The sequence below is a fragment of the Letharia columbiana genome, assembly GCF_014066305.1.
Source record: "Letharia columbiana isolate WasteWater2 chromosome Unknown Sc0000028_s0, whole genome shotgun sequence".
NCBI classification, from domain to species: domain Eukaryota; kingdom Fungi; phylum Ascomycota; class Lecanoromycetes; order Lecanorales; family Parmeliaceae; genus Letharia; species Letharia columbiana.
In genome coordinates, this window is record NW_023501070.1 from 137,802 (window position 1) to 162,288 (window position 24,487).

Below are 24,487 nucleotides of genomic sequence, written 5' to 3' on the forward strand. Positions count from 1 at the left end.
AAGAAGTGGAGGCTTTCGGGTGTGTGCATAGAGTGGGTCTCTCGAGCAACAGCGGCGCGAATGAAAGGCCTTCTAACAGTGTAATTGTCGGTATGGATATGCTCAAGCTCCAGAAGGCATGCGACGAGGACATACCGTGCGAAGCAGCAGCGCAACGAAGAAGCAGTCTGCCAGTACCGTCATTAGCGTCTCAGTATCCAGGCTCAGGACAGCTGCGACGGGGAGGATACAGATGTTCTATGGAAGTGTCACAGACAAAACGCTGTCAGCCCTCAAAAGTGCTGTTCCTTTGGCTTCATACCTCTTTTGGCATCACCGTCAATACGAGGAAGCGCGACAGGTCAACAGTACCGAGTCGCGGGGTTGATCCTGGGTGTTTGAGACCAAATGCAAGGAGAGAGCATCTTGAAGAGCAGTGGCACAAAGGAGAGGACCTCTACCACCACATCGATCGGAGTTTTTGTCCACGACGTCCCCTGTCCACAAGGTCTCCAGCACAGTCTCGGCATGCAATTGGGAGGACCTCTACGATTCTGGAATTCTGTACCCTGTTCCACGAGCTTTCCGGCCAAGCCAAATACCCACATGCAAAAATGGGGAACTTCGAATAAGAGCAGCGCAATGGAAGGGGCGTCTACCATCGAAAAGCTCCGTACCTTCCTCCGCTACCTTTCCAGCCCAGCGTCAGCCACCAACAAACGGTTAGTGAAGCATCAGGCCTCTGATTCAATGCCATAACAGCCAGTCTCTTTTTTCCCCTACTCCGATTCCCTTCCATCGTCATGGTCTTGAGCTTCGGATGACGCTTATTGCCACTTCGCAGCAGAAGCACCCCGAATCTGAACATCTCGTTCGTGATTTGTCCAATTCAAGGCTTCTATTCGAACTCCACCTGTAGGACTCATTGTGCAAATGAAACTCCTCGAGCGAGGACGGAAGTTTATCTGCAAGCGGAAAGCCCCTCCTCACGAGCGGATATTCTATCCTCAAGTACTTCAAGACAATAATTTGCGTAGATATTCCGATGCCGGCCGAGTTGCCTTCATTCGATCTTCGATCGAGTCGAGTGAAAATGATTCGGTTGCGTTCAAGGAGAGCACATCGGAGAGCAATCGGAACGATCTGGTCCGTGTTGTGCAAGTTGCCCTGCCAGGACTAGGTAAATGAGTCAAAGCGAGTTGAATCGATTCAGCTCGAGACTTTCTCTTCATCCAGAGCGCAGTCCTGGAGGTCCAACTCGGTGATATTCGAGTCCCGTTCTCCAGAGAATTTGCATGTTTCCCGCTATTCGAGTTTTTCGCCGTCTTTGAGTCCATAAGCTTTGAGACTCCTTATGGACGGTAGACTGAAGAGTATATTGAAGAGTTCCCATTGGTGCGGTCTCTTGTGCAGGAGCGGCTCCGACAGCTCTATTGATGTAAGGTTTGAAAGTATTGCTGGGCTCGGAGATCTCTCAACTGCTTGAATGAATAGAAGGAAAGTCGGCTGATCGACCGCTACCCCATGAATCTTGAAGCTGGCAAGGTCTGAATGCTTTGTTAGGAGACTGCCAAGAAGTGGAGCTTGGCGACCACTCTTCACAAACTGTGTCCAGATTAGGACTGAATGGGGATACAGACGCTTTGAATCTCTAACCGCTTGCTGAAGACGACCCAGTGTCTTTTCGAGTATCGCTTGAACTGAGGCCGTTTATACCAACCCGTATGGCGATGGGTTTCGTACACGCTCAGGCGAGCCATGAACCCTCGCTCGCTCTCGAAGCTATCGTGCCAACTTTGAATGGCTAAATTCTTGACATAGCAGGCAAGACATTGATTGACGGTGATGAGCGCGAGCAATTAATTTTTTGAGGTAGCGGGTCCGTCAGGATCCGCCTGCCAGAGCCGATTGTGAGTCACCGACTGAAGTGAGCTGTCTCTCGAGCCGCTGGTGTTCTGGAAGGATGTTGATGGCAAGGGATCGGATCCGCGAGCAGGCTAGACTACACCTCTCGATATCGGCAGGTAAGGTCATATAACTCCATATCTGCATACCGAGCTCCGGTGCGAGGTTGGCTAAGAAATCACGATTTGTGTTCTGTGCTCAAGGTTCCCACCACTTTTTATATATCTCAGAGTATCACGAGGAGCGACAGAGTGAGATGGAGTGCGCCTTACCTACCAAGCTACACAGATGCCTGCATCAGTTCCACTGGACCAACGCATATGAGTGTTTTGTATTTGATATAGATGTGAGCGTCTTAAGTAAGAGTGTGTACGCGAGGGTTTGGTGACAATGGGGAGCTTCATGCTTAGCGTCGGGCTTGGCAACCCGTTTCTCCGGCTAAGGATAGAGTACCGAGAGTGGGCACACCCAAATACGTCACTGTCAGTGTCAGGATTATGCAGATCTGACTAACTGTGCCTTTCCGTCATGAATACTCTTTTATGTTCCGAAGACGAGCATGTCTTGCAGGGTACTACTGGAACAATCTATTCAAACCCATTCCTCAGCACTCCATATCCACCATGACCCGGTCAAACCCTCCCTCAGGCCTCTGGAAGCCAACCCACCTTGAACGCCTGTACTATGGCCCTTCCTCAGTTCACGACAATCTAGTCTCCTGCCTACCCTCATCATCCTCCAAAGCGTTTATCATCACCGGCTCCTCACTCGCCACCAAAACACCCCTCATCCAGCAAGTCGAGAAGCTCCTGACCTCGAAGCACCATGCAGGCACCTTCTCCAATATCAAGCAGCATGCTCCAGTGGCACAGCTGGATGAGGCAACAGATGCGGTGCAGAAAGACTCTTCCATCGATACCATCATTAGCATTGGAGGCGGCAGCCCCATTGACTCAGCCAAAGCCATCTCCTACAGGACTCATGAGAAATCGAACAAATATCTCTATCACATCGCCATACCTACGACGCTGAGCGCGGCCGAGTGTACGATGGGTGCAGGATACACGGCGGCGGATGGCAAAAAGACTGGCGTTGGAGGTCCGGAGCTGGTACCGAACGTCATCATCTACGATGCAAAATTCGCGTTGGAGACCCCGCAAAGGCTCTGGCTATCTACGGGTATACGATCGCTGGACCACGCGGTAGAACTTTTATATCACCCAAAAGCTGCAGAGGCCCCTGCGAAATCGTTGGTTCTGAGCGCGATCGAGGGACTTTTCACCTACCTTCCCAAGTCCAAGGCGGAGCCAAAGAATGAGGACTACATCACAAGGCTACAACTGGCATCCTTCAACTCGCTCTTTCCCATAGGACTGGATATGGGGGGTGGTCTAGGGCTCAGTCACGCGATGGGTTATGCTCTTGGGTCGCCTTACGGCATACCCCACGGTATTACGTCTTGTATTTCACTGGCCGGCGTTGTACGGCTGAAGGCGGAGAACCCAGAAGATGCAGCTCAGGTTGCCAGAGCATTACCATACATTGGACAGAGCAAAAGTGGAGACGATAAAAAAGATGCCCTCAAGGTGGCCGATGCCATCGAGAAGCTCGTTAAGGATTTGGGCCTGGAGAGTAGGCTCAAGGATTACAATGTTGGTAGTGACCAGGTATCCGTGGTGGCGAAGACGGCAACAAAGTCGGAGTCAGGGCCGTTGTATGATGGTGTAGCGAAGATTGTAGAGAGTAAGCTATGAATAGAGAAAATCACATAGCCAGCCCTTGATGGCTGCTTACTAGCCACACCTTTCTTTCATTTCTTAGTTTGGGGTCGGAAAACTCCTCAGCTCGAAAAAGACACAAACTTCAACTCTCGTGAGGAAATAACCCCATAATTCTCAGCTCTGGAGGATGATCAGAGTTGCAATCTGCAGTACCTCGGAACGGAGACCAGTGTTTAAGTTGTCAACTCAGACGGATGTGGATGTGGGATCATGATCCGATGATATGTATTAACGAAATGAGCGTCTCAGATGAAACTTCAATACGTTTCCATTCAAAAACGCGTACCCATAACATCTGCTCTAGAATAGGAAAAGTTTCCAAGACTGTCGGATCCGAGGACCAAAACATCTCAGCCAAAGCGACTCCGGTTCTGTAAGGTAGGGTGAGTGCTAGAAATATGGTGGAACAAGAAGAGCATTCGTAGTGTGGAGGAAGGATATTGATTTCTATGGGAGCAGCTGCAGGCTACCTTATGTAGCCCACCAAGCCAAGTAAGCTATACAACGTAGAGCTACCGTAGCCATAGCGACCAACTGTTCACAATGTCTCTAGAGTCAGGCCTTTTGACGCTAAACTGTAAACAGCTAGACCACAAAACACAAATCCCAGGTTCTCAAATGTGGTCGGATCGAGGTAAGGCGTCCCGCCAAGATTCAGTGGTGTTTCATCATTTTCATGGCCAGACACCCTCTCAAGGCTCATGAATTATACTACTGTGACTAACGGCCACCGTTATTGGGGGCCTTCCGGTACCCTCCTTCTTTGGCACCATCTATCCCACTGATTTCTATGTCTGCGCCTACCGCTTATACTTCAACTTCTACCCATACCTTTGTTGTACTTTTCTTGCGACTTGCCATGGTGTCGGTGCTGGTTGCGCAATGGAAGTACGAGAGAGAGCGTGCGAAGAGAGGAAGAATCGCGGGTGGAGCGACCAACAAGGGCTTGTGGGGGTGAAGAAGTAGAAAGACGGTCAAAGGGAAGAGGACGATGAGAGATCTATGTAAATATGGTCTCATCTGGGGCAAGGCCAGCTGTGCGCGGAGAGGAAGACTCACAGGCCGGTCCTGAGCGTGAGGGAGCAGGACCGGGCAGGGAGCTCGAGGGGAGTAGCGCAGGAGCAAACGGGCGGTGGCTTGAAGCAATGAAGCACGGAAGGAGCGACCAGCAGAGGACCTCTCGAGCCATACACCTGGCGAATACCGACATTCGGAGAGGTTGCGAATGGTGGAAATGGGGGCAAAATGTGGGCATGTGGCACAGCTTCCCGCCCCCACCAGAATTCCCTTTATTATTAAACCTGATGGATGAAATCTATGATGCGTGCGAAATTTTATATGTTCCATCTGAAGCTCATACTCGACATTGTCATCACGAAGAAGTTCAGAAGCTTTTGATATCTATCGTGCTCCTTATCCATTGAAGCTTCTTATCCATCTTACTTTCAACTTACTTCCAACCATAGAACGGGAACCCAAGAAGAAAGTCGGTCCGACCCTGGGCGCTTTTCCCCTGTTGGTTTGGTAGCGACGGTAGAGGACGCGTCTAAAGAGTTACCAACTCCCTCAAAGCTACTTTAATATTTCTCGAATATTAATTATTACGTTCGTATCGAAATTCGAGAGTGCGAGGCCAAGCGCGCCTACCCAACATGGTTGGAATCCCCGGCACTTCCAAAGGCTGCACCACTTGCAGAAGACGGAAAGTCCGCGTAAGCAATCTAATTCCCACTTCCCAACCTCCTTTGACTTTCTGTCTCCGAGATCCAACGCGCTGAAAAGAAGAGTACCCTAGTGCGATCTCAAGACCCCATGTTGCGCCCGCTGCACCAATACTGGAAGGAAGTGTGAGGGATACGTCAGAGACTGGCGGCAAAGAATCGCCGAGACGTCTGTCAAACAGACCGCCGATACCCGTATCGTCTTCCAGCCCAACGGCGCCAATGCCTTTGACAATCAGATCATATCTCTCTTCTGGGAGAGGTACATCCCCTCCACCGACGAGAGCGTTTCTGATGGCTCCCCCTGCGGCTGGCTTCAACAAGTCATATCTTCCCCCAGCCCGCCAGACACAGACGCCTTGCAGCTGTCGCTCAAGGCGTTGACCATTACTAGGCTGGGTCGGATGAATCAGGACGATAGGCTGGCTCTGCAAGGGCAATCGTGCTATGTTCGTGCCTTGCACCAGCTGCAAAAGGCTCTGAGGTCCGATCATGCTGTGGGGCAAGATGAAACATTTGCGGCGGGTTACGTCCTGGCACTTCATGAGGTGAGTGAGAGCTGGCCTGATTCGATGTGGCCAAGTGCTGACATGGCAAAGCTGTTCGAATCCGAGTCGCTCGTGACGTCCATGGAAGCATGGAGAAAGCACATGACTGGTTTAGAAGCACTGGTGTCGTTGCGGGGCCCTCAAAAGCATCGCTCTCCGTTGGGCCGAGCACTCCTGGAGGAGTTCCGTGCTTCATTGGCAAGTCTACTTCAACGCCTATTCACATGTCTAAAAATAATAATTCTCCTTAGATGATAACATGTCTACAAGACCGTAGAGCATCCGTCCTAGCGACCCCGAAGTGGCTAGCACAAGACTGGGACGAAACATCGAACAGCCTCCACCCATCAATTTACGACAAAGGCCTCGTCCTAGCCTCTCTCCTGGAGGAAATAGATAAGGCGGATCTCTCATCCGCCAACGACTCAACCCAGTTCTACTTCCTCCAACGATGCCTCGGCATGGACACTGATCTTGACATCTGGTACGAAGAGTTCCTCATCCGGACCCCATCATCATCACACTGGCCGACGCCAACGATAATTCGTTCCGACTCCCCCAGCTCAAACCTTGGCCCAAAGGGACAAACCCGGCTCTCTTTTACAAATCTGTCCATCGCCAGCACGACAGTCACATTCTGGGCTCTCAAGATCACAATTAGCAACACCATAGCGACGACATGCTCCACCATCCTCTCATCCAACTCCCGCAGACAAAGTGTCGTATCCCTCGATACTGTCGACTCGATTTCTACCGGTCTCGATCAGGTACCGGACAACTCCGATCCGGCTTCGACTCCCGATGAAGTAACCGCCAAGGCGCAACGGCTATCGCATCAGTACAACTTCGTTCAACGTAAAGATTTTGCGACGCTTATCGTGCGATCGATGCCTTATTGTTTAAACTTCAACATGGGCTTGCTAGGACCGCAAAGGGCCTTCTTCGCATTGCGCACAGCGCTTGGTATGTTGAGGAGCAACCCGAGTCCGGAGCAGAAATGGGTCAAATCGAACCATAAAAAATTGGCCGAGAGGTACGTGAGATCGATGCGGGAACTTCGCTGCAGCGGCATAAATCTTCTTTCCAACATTCGCTGCTCTTTGCCTAATGCTCACCAGTATAACCTTATCCACGAATTCTTTCTGGCAACCTACGATGAGCTTTCGACCAGTAGGCCGTTACGTATAAAACGGCCGAGCCTCCCCCCCCCGGCGTTTCCGGGTAGACCCGGCGCCACTACCGCCACGACGTCCTGTCCACCGTCCCGAGGGGTACGCCCCCGTCTCATCATCTTCCATCCACACCCCCGGTCGACGCTAACCAGCCCACCAGACCCTCCGGAATCTATCTTGCATCAGCGTATCTAGCGAAAGCGACCATTGGCGTACAATTGTCGCGATATTATCAGGCGAATGTACGGTAGGATGGTGTTGTCTTGGCGGGAAATCGATACCCTGCGAGGTGTACTATTACAATATCTATATATCACCGAACGGAAATCTCACTCAGATCCAATTCCCTACCCGTAATCATCTCCTCCGAATCCTTCACACTGTAGGTACACACCGGCCATAGAGAACAAGCAGCCGAGGCAGTTCCAGCACTCGAAGCCCGCTGAGCGTAATTTGACGTACGGTACCCACGTCTCCAGCCTCGTGGCGTTGATTTGGAGGGGTGTTCCGATCTCAGTATGACAATATTGACGGAACGATGTCACGACGATATCATCCGTCGCCGATGTAGTTCCATGGATGTCATGTCGATATCGATATTCCCTTGCCAAATTATATGATAGTCGCAACGTGGGACTATAGGTTAGTGGGTCCATTATAAGGCCATAGCGTTGGTGGTTGTTTGATCAACCGTTCCATCAATATGCGACAGGTGGCCATAGCGAGTACTATTTGTATAGCCACTGCACCAGTAATGGGCTCTTCATTCGAATCGTTCTCTTTCAGAGCCATACATATCATTTTGGTGTTTCAATCTCAAGACTTACAATGGTGCTACGCTAAGTGGCTGTGCCAATAGATCATCGGAGTTGCCATTTCAGTTAAACTCACCTTATTTCTTATTTTCGATCTAACGCGGGTGCGGTCGTTCTAAAAAAGAACATCAATATTAATCTCTTTTTGTTTTTTTATAAATTATTAACTAGATACGTAGAGTATAGAGTTAATATACGCTTTTAAACAGTATAGCTAGACAAATTTATAAATATTCGTAGTTAGTAGAGCTCTTTATTCGAATTATTCTCTTTCAGAGCCATAGGTATCATTGTTCTCCCTCCCACCCACACGCTTGTTTTTTCACTCCAGGGCATATCGCTTAGACATGGGATTTCTGTGCGCTAGGGGATCTTTCTGGGCTATTTGTTTGCATGTTTAGAAAGGTCTTGGCTGCCCTTAGTGTTGGATATGTTTAATTTTAATCATATATCTATATATCTACATATCTACTTGTGCATGCGTCGTTTCTGTATGGCCTCACTGTTTGCGAGCATTAAGAAAATATTGACGGAACGATGTCACGAGGGATTATCCGTCGCTGATTCAGTTCTATGGATATCATGTCGATATTGATATTCCCTTGCCACATAAGATCATAGGTAAGGATGGGTTCTACATTTGAAATATATTTTTCCACCATTTGGGTGGAGTGGTCGGCCGGATTGGGGGCCTGGGGGTCGATCCGTGGCTTGGGTACCGGTCAGTGTTGTTTGGGAGGTCGGTGTTGTTTGAGGGGTTTGGGGTTAGGGGGGGAAAGGAAAGAGGGAGAGAAAAGGAAAGAGAGAGAAAGAAGAGAAAAGAGAAAAGAGAGAGGAAAGAGAGAGAAAAATGAAAAGAGAGAAGAGAGAGAAAAAGGAAAAGAAAGAGAAAAGAGAGAGAAAAGGAAAAGAAAGAGAAAAGGAAAAGAAAAAAAGAAAAGAAGAGAAGAGAAGAGAAAAGAAAAGAGAAAACGGAAAAGGAAAACGGACAGAAGAAAAGAAAAGAAAAGAAAAGAAAAGAAAAGAAAAGAGAGAGAAAACGGAAAGGAAAACAGAAGAGAAGAGAAAGACTCTCTCTTGGCATTGACGTCCCGGGTCTTTCGTCCCAGTCGATCTATTCACTACAATACTTCCATCGATTCCGACTGTCAGAGGATACCCGGGTTCGCGATATCAAGCGCTTTGCATATTACAGGTGAGAGTTTTTTGGGGTTCCGAGTGCGATTGTTGGGTGGAAATTTGAATGTATCGAGTGGGAGAAGGGGAGGGGGGAGGGGGAGGGGGGAGGGGGATGCGGAGATAATTGGCGTATATGCTATGGGATTACTGTACAGAGTTTGAATCCTATAGGTGGGTTGTCTAAAGTACATCAATGGTGATAGATATCGAATGTTATTCGCCATGTCGAAATTCGATGGTTGAAGATTACCTTACGCCGAGGAAAAATAAGCTTGGATTTCTTCTTGACAGGTTTATTTTTGTGTTACTATTCTCTTCTGTCTTGATTAGATATATAACGACGATCGTATATCGCTCATCAATCGTTGGTAATGAAATGCGAACACGATAAAAGGGCAGCTCTTCCCAGATACCTGATCGAGATGGGGGGCAAATACGTAAAGGTCTACACTGGACCGCCTGATTGTGATTCTGAACCATCTCTCGTATGGCCACTACGGTCGTTATACCGGTGCTGGGCGATATGAGCTTCGTGCAGCTTGTGATCTACAGGCTGGCTTTACTTGTCTTGTTCATTCTCATCCGACAGCGCTATTTCTCCGTCATCAGCGATATACCCGGTCCTGTTTTGGGCACCTGCTTCCAGCTCTGGGAGATTTGTAGGGGCCGTTTCAATGAGAAACTGGCTCGCCTCCACAGAGAACACGGCATGATACCTATCGTCATTCATCGCACTCGCTGCTGATGTCGTCAGGACCCTTTGTGCGCGTCAGCTACAACGAAGTCAGTATCGACCACCCAGAAGCTCTACAGATGCTTGCGGCCCCACTGTGGAAATCAAACTGGTACAAACTCTTCGCAGTACCCAACAGTACCGACAATAGCCTCATGTCCGAGTGCGATCCGAAGAGATACGCAATAATGCGCAGCAACCTGGCATCTGGCTTTTTCGGGCTCAAGCGTGATGAAAAGCGAACCGTTCATGGACAAGACAATCCAGCTGCTGGAACAGCGCCTCGACGAGCTCAGCCAGCAGAAGAAGCCTTTTGAACTCGGCCTCTAGCTCCACTTTCTCACGTGGGACATCATGGGCGAAGTCACGTTCTCCACGCGCGTCGGCTTCCTCGACCGAGGCCGCGACATCGGAAACTCAATCGAGAACAACTCCGGCCTGGCCCTCTACGTCACGTCGACCGCGTACGCGCACTGGCTACACACCCTCCTCCTCGGCAATCCCATTCTCCGCTGGCTTGATTTTCCAACCCAAAGAGCACACCTTCAACACGACCCTGAACGCCATAGCTGCACGCGAGAAGAACACCGAAGCCAGAGCTGACATGACGGAGCAATGGATGGGCCAGCAGGCGCGATATCCCCATCGCATGACCGAGAAAGATGTCCTGTGCGGCGCTATGAGCAATCTGGGCGCCGGTGGCGACACGGTGGGATCGGTCCCGCAGGCTTCCTTTTACTACTTGCTGAAAGAAAACCCCGTCCATCTGCGACGCCTGCGCGAAGAAGTCGACACCGCTCAAGCGGCAGGGCTACTGTCTCCGGTGGTCTCGAACGCCGGGGCGCTGTAGTTGCCGTATCTTCAAGCTTGCGTATGGGCCATTAATATCTGAGTCCGGAGGTTCTAAACGGTGGGCTGATTTCCAGTAGATTAAAGAGTCTCTTCGTCTCTACCCAGGCGCCCCCCTTTCAATGGGGAGGGGGGAAAAAAAGGGGCCCCCCCCCCCGGGGAAAAAAAAAAAAAAAAAAAAAAAAAAGCCCCCCCCTCTCCCCCCCCCCCCGGCGGGGGGGGGGCCCCCCCCCCCCCCCCCCCCCCCCCCCCCCCCCCAAAACCCCCCCCCCCCCCCCCCCCTCTTTTTTTTTTTTCCCCCCCCCCCCCCCAGTCCCATACACCTGGCGTACCCTCTCCAATTTCAAGCAACAATTACAACCCAAAGCGCTGGCTCGGTGACGCCGCGACCGTGAAGCGAACGGAGAGATTCCCGATTCCCGTGTGCCTCTGACTTGTTCCCTTTCCACTCAAGGCCGCGATCGAATCGGACGGGATCGTCCCAGTTCGGTCTCGGCTACGACGAACGGGAAGAAAAAAACGGGGGGGCCGGGGGGCTGTTTGTCACTTCGCCGAGTGGTTGGCCTGTATACGTGAAGAGGGGGGAGTGAAGCGGGTTCAATGGGTAGATTTCCCTGCCACTTATCAATATCTATCACACACGCTCCGTGCGTCCCATCATCACATACCCACCCTTGTACTTGAAAAGTCATTAGACACACCTCAATTTATATCATACCAGACTCTGAAGAACACGAGCGAGCCGCATGCGTCATCCGTAGCCTCTCGCCGAGGGACTTAACCAAAAAACCTACCTACCTACCTACCGACCCATCCCACCCTATCCGCGCGCAACAGCATCAAAGCCTACTCCCCTCAAATCCATCCAGCTCTTTCGAATACCCTCATCCTCTCTCCACAGTACGAATACACACTCATCCTCTCTCACAGTACGAATACGAAAACCCTCACTCCGGTCCGGAAGTATTCGCAGGTGCGAGCACGTAACGGCGAAGAGGTGCCGGTTCGTGGGCGAGGCCCGTCGCAGCGACTCGAGCGGGTCGAAGACGGGCCCAGTTGCCATGGTGGGGACATGACATTCTTGCGAGATAGGGGGGAAGCTGGGGTCTAAGCCGGCTAATTAGATGGCTGGCTGGCTGGCTCTTCGCATCGAGTCGGCCTGAGCGGGATTCTCTGAGTGCACTTTTGTGATTTTCTACAATAATGATGATGATAATAATTCATACTCTACGTACGCAGCCAGCACCGTCACGTCGGCCCCACTCGGACGATTCTTTCCGAGGCGTGGGATCACCAAATTCACAAAGAAAGGGGTTGGGGGTAAGAAGGTACTGTAAGGTAGATGATTTTCCCCGCAAAAACCGCTTCGCTAGCTGCCGTGCCGTATTTCCCCCTTGCCCCGCTTTCTGACACTTGACGAAACGCCTTTCTCCTCCGAAGTACTCGAGTCGGGCTCCGGGATACGCTCCTCAAAAGGACTTGAAATGACCGTAGTGGTCTAGCATCCTCCGGGTTGGATTGGCGTTTCCGCGAAGCAGACGAAGGAATCGTGGCGGCAGCTCGTACCTTTGGTTGTCGAAGATGAGGGCCTTTTCTCAAGGAGCCAGCCTCTATTCTTACCCTGAGCCGATTGACCTGGTGGAGAAGCGGAGGTTGGTACCAGTTGCCTTGAAAGTCAATGCTCTCTTACTTTTCGGATATTTTGCCATGCAACAAGAAGATCTTCGCCAAAGTCCTAGAACTTCCTTCAACCCTACCCCACTTCCCCAGGATTCGAGACGTTGGATTCAATGCGGGGAAGTGTTCTTCACCTATTATTATTCGTGCGGCATCCTCCTCCGTCTTTGATGCCATGCATATGCTCCTGTTTTGCCGACTTTATTCTGCTTGTAACTTGTTAACCCTCTCCACGTTGCTAATATGATCGACGCGTCCTTTCCTCCATCCACTACCAATACCAAGCTCTTCCCTCATTGGCCAATGCCTGACAGAGTTACAAACCCCTCCAATCGTGCTTCTTTGAACATTCCCAGCATCTTCGAGTCGGGCCTGCCTAGATGGGTTTGGAACCATGCTAGTCTTGCAGCACTCGCACGCTTCTTACTATAATCGGACACTGTCGGTTTGGACGCGGAGAACCCCACAATCTAACTTTGCCAAATGCACTGCATTGAAATGTGAGATGCCAATCCAGGCTGACGAGGCTTCGCGGGGTTGGTCAGAGCTTATGCAAGGTGCTCATCTCTCCGCAAATCCATATGGCCGAAGGTGGGGCTTCTCCACGTCCGAGAGTGTCATATATGATACTCCTCTCACTCCTTTCGAAGCCTGCTCCTTTTCCTGAATAACCAACGAGGACGAACCGATCCATTAGACTCTTACACCGGTATCACTGAATACCATTACTCAACATGACGATCCCAGATGAGGTTGACATTATCGTGGCCGGAGGTAAGATCGACGTAGTCAGTGGCAGGACTTGGATAGAGGCTGACAACTTCTATAGGAGGCTCGTGCGGGTGTGTCGTCGCTGGTCGACTGGCGGCCCTCGACAGGAACCTCAAGGTCTTGTTGATCGAGGGAGGAGAGAACAACCTCAACAATCCATGGGTTCCAATGTACGCTTTTTCTTAGCATTCGCATGGGATGCGTGACTGATCCACATAGGCCTGGCATATACCCCAAAAACATGAAGCTCGACTCAAAGACCGCTTCTTTCTACCACTCGAGACCTTCCAAATGGTTGGGTGGACGTAGGGCTATTGTGCCATGTGCCAACATCCTCGGCGGCGGATCTAGTATCAATTTCGTGGGCTGCCCCAGAACATTAGCGGAGCGGCCGATGCTAACTTGCGCACAGATGATGTACACACGAGCTAGTGCCTCCGACTATGATGACTTCCAGGCCGAGGGATGGAAGACCAAGGAACTCATTCCACTGATGAAAAAGCATGAGACGTACCAGCGTTCCTGTAATAATCGTGACATTCATGGTTTTGAGGGTCCTATCAAGGTCTCATTTGGCAACTATACGTACCCAATTGCATGGGACTTTCTACGTGCCACTGAATCACAGGGCATCCCCACCACCGACGATCTGGAGGACCTGACGACCGGGCACGGTGGTGAACATTGGCTCAAATGGATCAATAGGGACACGGGCCGTCGTTCGGACTCAGCCCATGGATACATCCATTCGAACATGAGGTGAACCAGGCCCTGCTCATGCCAAACAGTTCGCTGACTGTGAAGAATAGGAACCATGACAACCTCTACTTGATGTGCAACACCAAGATCGACAGAGTCATTATCGAAAATGGCCGTGCCACAGCGATCCGCACGGTGCCCATGAAGCAGCTTGATGCAAACCAGGTACAGGAAAAAGTCATCAAAGCCCGCAAGCAGATCGTCATCTCCTGCGGCACTCTCAGCACACCGTTGGTGCTCCAGCGATCTGGCATTGGAGACCCCCAGAAACTCCAGAAAGCCGGCGTGAAATGCCAAGTTGACTTGCCCGGCGTTGGTCTCAACTTCCAAGACCACTACCTTACCTTCTCGGCCTACCGTGCCAAGCCTGACACTGAGAGCTTCGATGACTTTATCAGAGGTGATCCCGAGACGCAAAAGAAGGTCTATGACCAGTGGCAACTTAATGGCACGGGTCCGCTTGCCACTAATGGCATCGAAGCCGGCGTCAAGGTCAGACCTACCGAGGAGGAGCTGTCTCAGGACTACATGAAGGAATTCCGTCCCGGCTGGGACAGCTACTTCAAGCACAAGCCTGACAAGCCTGTCATGCATTACTCCGTCATCTCTGGGTCAGTCTATCTTCCCAACAGCCGGACAGTCTCAAGCTAATGCGACGCAGCTTCTTCGGAGATCACATGCTCATGCCGCAGGGCAAATTCTTCTCCATGTTCCACTTCTTGGAATATCCATTCTCGCGCGGCAGCACGCACATCCTCTCGCCTGATCCATACGATGCTCCAGACTTCGACGCCGGCTTCATGAACGACGAGCGTGATATGGCACCCATGGTCTGGGGCTACATTAAGTCCCGAGAGACAGCTCGCCGTATGGACGCGTATGCTGGAGAGGTCACTGATAAGCATCCGTAAGTCATCGCTCGTCTTTTCTCCTTTTCGTTCATGCTCTTGCTAAGACCTGATCCGCACCACAGATTCTTCGGCTACGACTCCCCAGCCCGCTCCGAAGACCTGAACCTTCAAGACACCAAGGCTTACGGCGGCCCCAACCACCTCTCAGCAGGCATCCAGCACGGTAGCTGGTCCATCCACACCAAGCCTGGCAAAGCGCCCACGGACAGCTTCGTCACGAGCAGCCAGACGGCCAATATCAGAGAAGATCTCAAGTACACCAAAGAGGACATTGCGGCGGTTGAAGAGTGGGTCAAACGCCACGTGGAGACTACTTGGCACAGTGAGCCTCCCTTTCCTCTCCATGCCTGACCTATTCACAGTCCCACAATCCAAATACGTAAGCTGATCACCCCTTCACCAGGTCTCGGCACGTGCTCCATGGCCCCCCGCGAAGGCAACTCCATCGTCAAACACGGCGTCCTGGACGAACGCCTCAACGTGCACGGCGTCAAAGGCCTCAAATGCGCCGACCTGTCCATCTGCCCCGACAACGTCGGCTGCAACACTTACAGCACGGCGCTGCTGATTGGCGAGAAGGCGGCTATGCTGATCGCGGAGGACCTCGGGTACAGTGGCGACGCGCTGAAGATGGAGGTGCCGGTGTGGCATCAGGGGACGTACGAGACCACGGGGAGAGCGAGACTGTGATGGTGGACGTGAGAGCTCGCGGGTCGTGATGGAATGGTTTGCGACATGAGGCTTTGTTTGAGTGATGGGTCATGGCTTGAGGATGGAAAATTGGTTTGATTGTTTGGTACCTCAAATGCCATGTGGAGACCTTCTCTAACGAATTTGCTCGGCTGCGATCTGAACGGTATTTAATAAGGCGTACTTATGGATAGTTGTTCTCGTCGTATCCCATCTCTTCTTCATGCATACTTTGCCAAGAGACGCTAATCGTATTTCACCACTAGTGTTGTAACGGAGATCCCGCTGCTAGCCTGGTATTCTATTGCTATGTATCTCCAATCTCCAATCTCCATACCCAGTTATCTCCAATCTCCAATCTCCATACCCAGCGAGCAACGGCAGGATCAACCTCGCATTGAGCTTGGTTACTTTGGGTGGACTTTTCGAGCAAAGATCGCTCAATGGCTCGCTCACTGGCCAAATAGGAGCCAAATAGGCTGACGACCCAGAGTCCATTACCACTTACAAAAAGTGTGGCCATCGCTCCGTCTTCCATGTCTGCACAAAGTTACAATTGTTGACCCTGTTATCTGAACCACCTGGCCCACGGTTTTGCTCGCCTATTTGGGAACCCACTTTGAAAATGTTGCTCCCCAAAAGAGCCTTCTTTTTCAGCCTCTCCGCCTTGTCTGGTGCCGACCAGATCCCATTGACTGCTCCCGACGCTTCCCCGTTCACCCCAGACTTCGATAAGCTCGTCACAGATACTCTGGACTACTGGCATACTCCAGGCATCTCCGCTGCTGTGGTAGCTGGCGATAAGACGTTCAGCAAAGTATGCTCTCAACGGCTCAGGCAACAGGCCCACTAAAAGTCACAGGGCTACGGCATCGCGACCTTCCCTGACGAGAAGGTCACACCTTCCACCCTCTTCTACACAGGCTCGACGACAAAGTCCTTCACCGCCGCAGCTGTCTCCCTTCTCATCGACGACACTGCCAATTCCAGCAATCCTCTGACATGGCAGACTCCTCTTTCCTCCCTCATTCGCGAAGACTTCGTGTTGCCCGACGAGTGGGCCACTTCACACGTTACCCTCGAGGATGCTCTCTCCCATCGAACCGGCATGCCTGACCATGACCTGAGTTGGGGGACCCTTAATACTACAGTTCGCGATGCAGTACGGAAGCTTCGTCATCTGCGGATGACGGCTGAGCCACGCACAAAATGGCAATACTGCAACCTGATGTACATCACTATCACACACTTCATTGAGACTTATACAAGCAACTGGCTGAGTAACATCCTCCGGGATCGCATATGGGAGCCTTTGGGCATGAAGGATACCTTCTTTTCGCTATCGGATTCTAAAGCAGCTACGTATACCGGCAACGCTACCCTAGCTCGAGGATACGTATGGCTTAATCGAACCCAGGAATATCGCAGCGTATCTTACATGGATTCGGATGCTGTCTCTGGAGCTGGTGCAATAATATCCAATGTACTAGACTACGCCAAGTGGCTCCGGTGTATGATGACTATGGCTGCTCCACTCTCCCAGGCTGCACATAACTCCCTGCGCTTTCCGCGGATCAATATACCTGCCTTTGGCATCCAAAACACAGGACTCAGAGTCGTCCACGGATATGCGCTGGGCTGGTTCATTAGCAACTATCGTGGAGAGGTTATGTTATGGCATACTGGTAGCCTCGGCGGTTTCGCAACCATGATGGCTTACCTACCACGAAGAAATTGGGGGTTTACTATTATGGCCAACGATATGGAAGGTGGCAAGATCACTCACCAGATCCTGTCCTACCAATTGCTTGACGATCTGCTTGGGACACCGCAGAGTGAGCGGCTCTCCTGGAGTGCTACCATCGACTGGGACCTTCGGAATGCAACAGAGGTTCTTAGGGATCCTACAAAACACCTATATGCGGATGCACCCCTGGGAGATAATGCTATTCCACTGACTTTGTCTTTGAGTCATTATACCGGGGTACGACTCTATGCACGTCCCAAGAGTACACCGTGGTAGAAGCTAACTTATCATCAGAGATACACGCACCTTGGTTATCCCAATTTTACACTCATCACCAAAACCAACCTTGATCCGAGCCTGCATATGGCAGGGGCGAACCATAAAGAGATACTCCACACTGACTCATATATGTTGAGTGGACCCGTCTCAATCGATTTTACACACGCCAGCGGCGAATATTTTGTGATTTACATCCGAATCCTCGAAGAGACAAGGCAGCCGGGCGACTACGAACCTATGCGCGATATGGTCTCAAAAGCCGAGTTTCGGCTTGGGGAGAATGGGGCGGTGAAAGAGCTAGGTTTGGGGCTGCAGCCAGAGATGGGCGATGATAAGATATGGTTTACAAAAGTCGAATGATGGTGTGAAGAGTCAACATGTCGTAAGCTAAAGTTTCCTGGGCGCAATCTATCTACGTTGTGTGGTCACGATTCTTTGTGAATTGGGAACGAGAGATCTTCGAACGTACTTGGTCTCTCACTGTCCACGTCGCCAAACATCCGATTTGACGTTATATCACACTTGGACTTTCCCATATAGAAATGAGGAATTAATCGCATCCTTGGACATCGACATCCAATAGCATTCGTCGGTTTACCCGTCATACGTGACCTTTTAGCAACCGATTTGGCGCCGCTCGAACTCGATACTCCGTATACTCAAAGATATAAGGAGATATCCTAAGCTATTCGACAGTACTCGTTTTGGAAGATTCGACGCAGGTTCCGTGACGAAAAGTAATGGCGAAGAGAGGACTGTTTCGATCCGGCAGCGCTCAGACTTCGCTGTTGTGTGACCCACATTCCAAACAGACCCCGAGAAGATATCCCTTACACCATCTTAACCGTCGTTTCTCCACGGACCATGAGGCCGAAGCATCTACCCCACTGAACGGCTGGAATGACGTCCTATGTCGACATTTGTGTTGAGGCCGCTGCCGAGACATGGCAATTCAGATTCGCATCAGTCTTTCCAGGGGATTCAGGAAGCATCTAGGCCCGCAAGGCACCGATTAACATTCTTCACCTTCCCACCCATGCTTCCCGACGTCCTATATCGACATTTGCCGTGAGGCCGTTGCCGAGACATGTAAATCTAGATACAGTTCCCAAGCTCCCACGTGCGTTGTTGTGGCCGTGCTACGTACAAGAGTGATTTGCCACCCGCCAGCGAGATATATAAACTGCCATCATGTTCGCCAACATCTTGCTGCCTTCTCTTACCATTCACCTACAACAGCAGCTAGCCACTCCATCCCCACAATCATGTACCCCATCGTTGTCCTCGCTCTCCTTCCCTTCCTCTCCTCCGCCATCCTCGTTTCCCCCCTCCAGTCCAACTCAAGCACTCCCTTCGTCCTCCGCGCCCTGAGACTCGGTTTCCCAATCCACCTGTCCACTTTGAACGCCAACGACGGCCACTTCTGGCTCGGCAAAGCAACCTCCTCATCCTGTCCCGCAGAGCCGAAAATGGACTGCCCAACAGAGACCGAGACAGCCGTGGTGGTATCAGGCGACGGATACGCCACTCTGGCAAGCCCACCCACCTTAGCCCCCCCTACCCCACTGACCTCCCCACCATCCCTCTTCTAACCCCAACCCATCCAGGACACCCACGTCCCCTTCGGCCAATCCATCTACGTCGCCAAAGACGGCACCCTCTCCTTCACCGCCGCCCACGAAGAAGAAAAAGACGTCGCCGCCTCGACCGCCTACCCGGCCGGCTTCGCCTACGACCGCGACGCCCGATCCTTCACCTTCGCGGGGACGCCGTCGAAGGGCTGGCTCGCCTGTCCGGTCGCGGCGGAGAGCGGGGGCGGCGACGGGAAGGGGCCGTGGTTGGTGTATGCGGATCTCAAGCGGGGGGGGAAGACGGGGTGTTTGGCGTTTGAGGCCGGGGGGGTGGAGTATGGGGGGGTGGGGGTTTGGGAGTATGATTGATTGGTTGGTTGAGGGGGCGGTGTTTTGGGGGGTTGGAGGGTGTGGGGATTCGTGGGGGGAGAGGACTGGGGTGTTAGCGGGATGGAGACGCAGGTAGAGGGATGCGAGCGAGGGGTACGGTCCCGTGTAGTGATGGTGATGGTAATAGTAATGATAATAGTAATGGCCAAACGACTTAAATGGATGAATCAGTGCATGCTTCTAAACTTGGGATAGCAGCGTGCATACTCCACTTTACTCGACAACGACAGCTCTCCGTCGCCGCGCCCAGGTGGTTCTTCAAACACGATAGATATCCAAACTTCGCCGCTCCAATCCGATCGCAGCGATGGTTCGCCAGTGCCCTCTTTCGATGCATATGTACTACACAGCCGTGCGTAGGTGGACCTGCCCGTGGTCTATCTATATCCCTCGCTCTCTTTTGCCCGGCTACTCGACGCCAACACGTCACGTTGTAACCTCCCTCCCTCCCTCCCTCTCTCTTTCAAGCGCCCCACTTGGTATTGCTCATCACCACCCAGCTCATCCACACAACGAGACCACTTTCTTTCCCGTGCAACACGGATGCATGAACGGTGCATGGCTGCGGTAACTTTGTCAGGGATCGAGTCGGAGGTACCGTCGAGTCGTAAACATCAAATCCGGGACGCTGTTACTCCCGTCCTGTCCCGTATTGAGTGTTTCCATCATCGGTGGTGCGGGCGACGGGGTTTGCAGTTGGGTAGTTGGGTAGTTGGGAGGAAGGAAGGAAGGGAGTTCGCGAACGAGCGAACGGGCGGGCAAAAGAGGGAAAGGGTCCGGGTTTACCTACCCCTGCTCTTTAAGGCGTATAGCATCGCTGGACTGGAATTGAGATTGCGGAAGAGTGAGCCCTGTCTCCTTGCCTGGACGAGTGAGTAGGCTGGGTATCGAGGGTAGCTTCGTGCCGTGCGCGCGGGGAATCCTTTTCGCCTTGGACATGGCGTGTGTGCTGCAAAGCGTATACGTGAGAGGGAACGGCGGCGTCACCGGTAAGGGGAGATGTATTCGATTCAGAAGGAAGTGTGTTGACGGGTTTGAGGGATGTGTTCGCGGTGCGCTGGGGTGATTGAAGACGAGGAATGGTGGAAGATTTGGGATTGGGGAGGAGTGATATTGTTATGCCGACATTGTCCGGAGATGCTAGCGTCTGTGGTGATATCGAAAGGTGCGGTCGATCGAAGGCGTGGGGGTTCCGGTACGACTTTCTGTGTTTCAAACAGCCTGCAGCTATGCCTCGATGATTTAAGAATCAGCCCAAAGCAAAGCAGGCGGCCACGAGGCTCGCGCCAAAGACGTCCAGTGTCGTGCCGTATTACAATGAGCGTGAAGGGCCATATATTGAAGGGTCCACGTCATTGCTACGGGCAATCTCTTGGGCGTGACCACGTTGGCTTCTCTGGGTCTATGGATGCAAGATGATGAGCTTCTCTTGGGGCACTCAATACGGACTGTTCGGCTCCGATGCCAGCTTCTGTCATGGAGACACACTAATTACTTCGCTGGAAGCAGGTCTCTGCGGATTATCGTCTGGGGCCCCGGCCGTTGCTTGAACGAAAAGGATCTAATGTGACGGTCTCCCGTCTAAATGTTACGGTGCGCGGAATGCTTCCTGCTGTTGGACATTTCTTCACCTTGGCAAATGTCCTTACTTCTACTCGTGACATTTCCATTAGTTCCTGCTTCTTGGACACTTCTCATTTCCCATCATGCAGAACTGAGGCTATTCTTCGTCTCATTCTCTGATTGGGTTGGCCTTCAGAGACCTTCAGAGGTCCATCTGCCCTTGCTACTCGTTTCTTTAGCTCGATTCGACTTCTCTTTGTCATTGACAGTCCCTGTTTGCTATCTTTGGTATAGCTCATCTGTCTCTGAGCTATCCTTTGGGACATTCTAGATTCAGTTCACCTCTCCTCTCTCCGGCGCCACTTTGGTGCAGCGCTGCCTTTAGCGTACGGTTGATTGGTGCCAGCACGCAGGTGAGTCTCCCTGCACCCATTAAACCCCGTCAAAGTATTGTATGAAAGCTCACGAATAGATCAGATTTCTACTTTCGGATACTACTCGAATCAGATTCTTTCTTCTGCCGTTTGCATTCCTAGAATTATCCAACAACCTCTCACAGTTAGCTCGCGCTCATCTTACGTCCTCACACTTGCTCCCAGACACGCCTCTACAATTTCCACCCCTATATGTGTTACTGACCTACGCTGTGGCTTCTTACTCTGGCACGAAGGCCAACATGTTCAGGCAACCTTTTGTGTCAATCCCAGGGAGCTTCGACGGCTCCAGTGGAATCTTGAAAAGGAAGCTCGTTGGGGAGGACTTCGGATCAGCGACCACTTTCAATTCGACTATCGGAAAACGAAAGCGCTCAAAATACAATGAAGTTCCTCACCTTCCATCCACGCAGTACAGTAAATCGGAAAACTTACTTGAAGTCCGAGTGCTAGAGGATCCAGTATGGCCAGCTACTACGGCAGTCTACGTTTCAGGTCATGAGACACAGGCACTGAGCGATAGCGGGAAATTCGGTGTCTTGCCGTCCGATCAAGAAGCCAATGGCTGCTACAAGAAATCCCAACTCGACCTACGGCGCATGTGGCATGATCCTCCTGCACATCACACCGCCGATGAAGATTCGGACAGCGCTACGCGAAAGACTACACGAAACCTCAAAACAGACTCTATGACCGTCGTGGAGCGGAAGCATTTCTTCATCCATACTCCAACTGAAGGCATGAAAGCAGCGACGAAGAAGTATCTCTCTGATATCTACCAGCTCCTGGACATGTCTGGATCGAATGACGACTGTCGACTGCATCCTACGCCACCACAGTGCAATGGGAAGCCTGTAAGGGCGATCCCCTTCGGTTTCAATTGGAGTGACGATCATGGGTTCCACAGGCTAACCGTCGATTGGGGGATTGTAGCTCTGGTCGTTCGCCAACAGCTGACAGATGACCAGATGGACGGGTTTATCAACAAATCCTGGCACCTAAGCCACCTCTGCGGCAATTGGACTTGCTGCAACTGGAGGCATTTTACGGTGGAGAGCGGGCCTATTAACTGCGGCCGCAATGGATGCTTCAACTTTCCTGTGAAGTGTACGCACAATCCTCCATGCATGAAAGAAAAGAAGCGGCAACTGCTGGTTACAAACAATATACGCAGCGAAATCAGCAAGGCTATCACTTCGCTCGGTGGTATCCTCTCATACGAAGCTTTCCACGCACTTGCGGAGTACGATATCCGGTTGGTGGAATGCTTCTGGGAGAACAGCAAACGAGGGTTTTGCGCATTCTGTGGACGCTCTGATGACAAAGCCCACATCTGCTCGAGTCTGAGCTCTCTCGTTGACTGCAAAGTCATGCTAAGAGCTTTCAAGCAATGCGTTAAGCCCACATCGGAGGTGAGAGAAGCTATCGGATACCTGGTCAAGATCAGGGAAGACTTGGAGAGAGGCAGTACAGTCAAGGACAAAACATTGACGGAATGGCTATTTAGTCCGGGAAGGTCAGACAAATCTTTGGGTACTCAGCCCATTACGAATGACGCCAGCTAACAAGAGTACAGATGCACAGAGCTAGAGCAGACGTCTCCGCCGCTAAAAAAGACGAGGGGAGAGCTGAGGAAGAAGCGCCCTGAGTTGCCTTCTTAGTGTCGGCAACCGGGAAATACTGCCGAGAACGTAGACCTACTCGATGAGGTATAAAATCCACACTTGAAGAGCCTACAGGCGACGAGGAGTGGATTGCAAGAGTTGAAGAAGTTTCGGAAAGTGCGAGGCAAAACTTGAATTGATATTTGGACTTACTAGTTAGTCGTGGAGGACTCCTAGGCTCACTCGTCTCACCTGGTATCGTTGCAATTGCGCTTTCTTGTCTTCGATTTCGTCTCTCAGCGTGTTTGATCGATGTCGAAAGCGGACATGGGCACGAGATGGCCAGCAAGTGACGGTGTCTATGCCGCGATGCAAAGGCACAATGCACTTTCTTGGCGATCCGTGCGTCCCTTGGGAAGTCTTGGAGAGACGTTCAATTTCCGGCGATGGAGATGACTTTATGATATTCAAGGATTTTTCGAAGATCAAGAGATGCAATCTTCTTCATCCATCATTGCGTGTTGAGTAATTACTATCTCTATGAAGAGAATCAACTCCACTTGTTCTTCTTGCACCATTTGGCGCTGCTCACTCACTCAGATGCTCTACGTCTGTTTGTACGTCTCTTCTTCTGCAGAAAAACCCCCCTCCACTCTACTACATTTTGCGTAGTAACCTCCGCGCTCTATAATTTTCTGGAGTAGTGCCCCCACATTCGACATCATAGATGTCATTACGCCCAAGGATAAAGGGAACAATTTGTCTCTCTTTCCTCATAAGTTTTTTCTGCACAAACGCACCTCTTTCATCTTCTATGCTTACCAAACAGCGTTCAAGTCGCTGCACCTCTCGAATTCTCTTCTCACGGGTAAACAAACGCGCTTTCATGTTTCTATACTTGATATACTACACATACCACTCGTAACACGTAGGTATGCTAACACCTTTGTCATTATCATGCCTGAGATACTGTTCGCTCTGGCAGCAAAGTCTTACAAGCGCTAAAGCACGATCTGGCTGAGACTGTAGAAGTAAAGTGTACGCTGTATACTCTTTGATAATGTTGGCATTGCAGAGTCGCCATCTTCAATCGTTCGTATAGAGACAACTGACACGTCTTTGCCGGCGGTGGGCGCTCGGCACAGCTCTTTTTGATATGGTAGTTGCAACACGCCTATCTGTGTAGAAGGGGCGATCAAGCATGATGATGGGAAAATGGGTCGAAGGTCCAAACGTATATACATGCGAGAGCACCGCCGAGTCCTTCCTTAGTAGTTCCTCTTATAGTAATCCATCGTGGCACCAAATCTCTTTCAAGCGCGTAAATAGCGCGAGTCCAAACGTAGACTAGCGTTGTATTAGGCTTGGGCGGTTCAACGTGAGACGCTCACTCTGCCTCCTTCCCAAAC

The 24,487-nt window shown here is 51.3% G+C and overlaps 7 protein-coding genes across 7 annotated transcripts; all 7 read left to right on the forward strand.

Annotated features, from left to right (window-relative positions):
• Window positions 1–2,507: 2,507 nt before the first annotated feature.
• On the forward strand, window positions 2,508–3,638 carry HO173_008131 (uncharacterized protein; the record flags this gene model as incomplete). Its single annotated transcript, XM_037310031.1, has 1 exon — window positions 2,508–3,638. The coding sequence occupies one exon, from the start codon at window positions 2,508–2,510 to the stop codon at window positions 3,636–3,638; it is 1,131 nt and encodes a 376-aa protein (XP_037162991.1).
• Window positions 3,639–5,317: 1,679 nt separating this feature from the next.
• HO173_008132 (uncharacterized protein) lies at window positions 5,318–7,301 on the forward strand (the record flags this gene model as incomplete). Its single annotated transcript, XM_037310032.1, has 4 exons — window positions 5,318–5,377; window positions 5,461–5,934; window positions 5,986–6,132; window positions 6,186–7,301. The coding sequence occupies 4 exons, from the start codon at window positions 5,318–5,320 to the stop codon at window positions 7,299–7,301; spliced, it is 1,797 nt and encodes a 598-aa protein (XP_037162992.1).
• Window positions 7,302–9,587: 2,286 nt separating this feature from the next.
• HO173_008133 (uncharacterized protein) lies at window positions 9,588–10,683 on the forward strand (the record flags this gene model as incomplete). The annotated part of the gene is made up of 3 exons (XM_037310033.1): window positions 9,588–9,821; window positions 9,874–9,887; window positions 10,113–10,683. The coding sequence occupies 3 exons, from the start codon at window positions 9,588–9,590 to the stop codon at window positions 10,681–10,683; spliced, it is 819 nt and encodes a 272-aa protein (XP_037162993.1).
• Window positions 10,684–13,093: 2,410 nt separating this feature from the next.
• Window positions 13,094–15,490, forward strand: HO173_008134 (uncharacterized protein; the record flags this gene model as incomplete). Its single annotated transcript, XM_037310034.1, has 8 exons — window positions 13,094–13,133; window positions 13,189–13,300; window positions 13,350–13,491; window positions 13,543–13,889; window positions 13,940–14,500; window positions 14,551–14,796; window positions 14,863–15,122; window positions 15,204–15,490. The coding sequence occupies 8 exons, from the start codon at window positions 13,094–13,096 to the stop codon at window positions 15,488–15,490; spliced, it is 1,995 nt and encodes a 664-aa protein (XP_037162994.1).
• A 625-nt stretch (window positions 15,491–16,115) lies between these two features.
• Window positions 16,116–17,876, forward strand: HO173_008135 (uncharacterized protein; the record flags this gene model as incomplete). Its single annotated transcript, XM_037310035.1, has 3 exons — window positions 16,116–16,307; window positions 16,353–17,474; window positions 17,532–17,876. The coding sequence occupies 3 exons, from the start codon at window positions 16,116–16,118 to the stop codon at window positions 17,874–17,876; spliced, it is 1,659 nt and encodes a 552-aa protein (XP_037162995.1).
• A 905-nt stretch (window positions 17,877–18,781) lies between these two features.
• HO173_008136 (uncharacterized protein) lies at window positions 18,782–19,108 on the forward strand (the record flags this gene model as incomplete). The annotated part of the gene is made up of 1 exon (XM_037310036.1): window positions 18,782–19,108. One exon carries the CDS (start codon window positions 18,782–18,784, stop codon window positions 19,106–19,108), a length of 327 nt encoding a protein of 108 aa, XP_037162996.1.
• Window positions 19,109–21,716: 2,608 nt separating this feature from the next.
• Window positions 21,717–23,135, forward strand: HO173_008137 (uncharacterized protein; the record flags this gene model as incomplete). The annotated part of the gene is made up of 2 exons (XM_037310037.1): window positions 21,717–22,990; window positions 23,051–23,135. The coding sequence occupies 2 exons, from the start codon at window positions 21,717–21,719 to the stop codon at window positions 23,133–23,135; spliced, it is 1,359 nt and encodes a 452-aa protein (XP_037162997.1).
• Window positions 23,136–24,487: the final 1,352 nt, after the last annotated feature.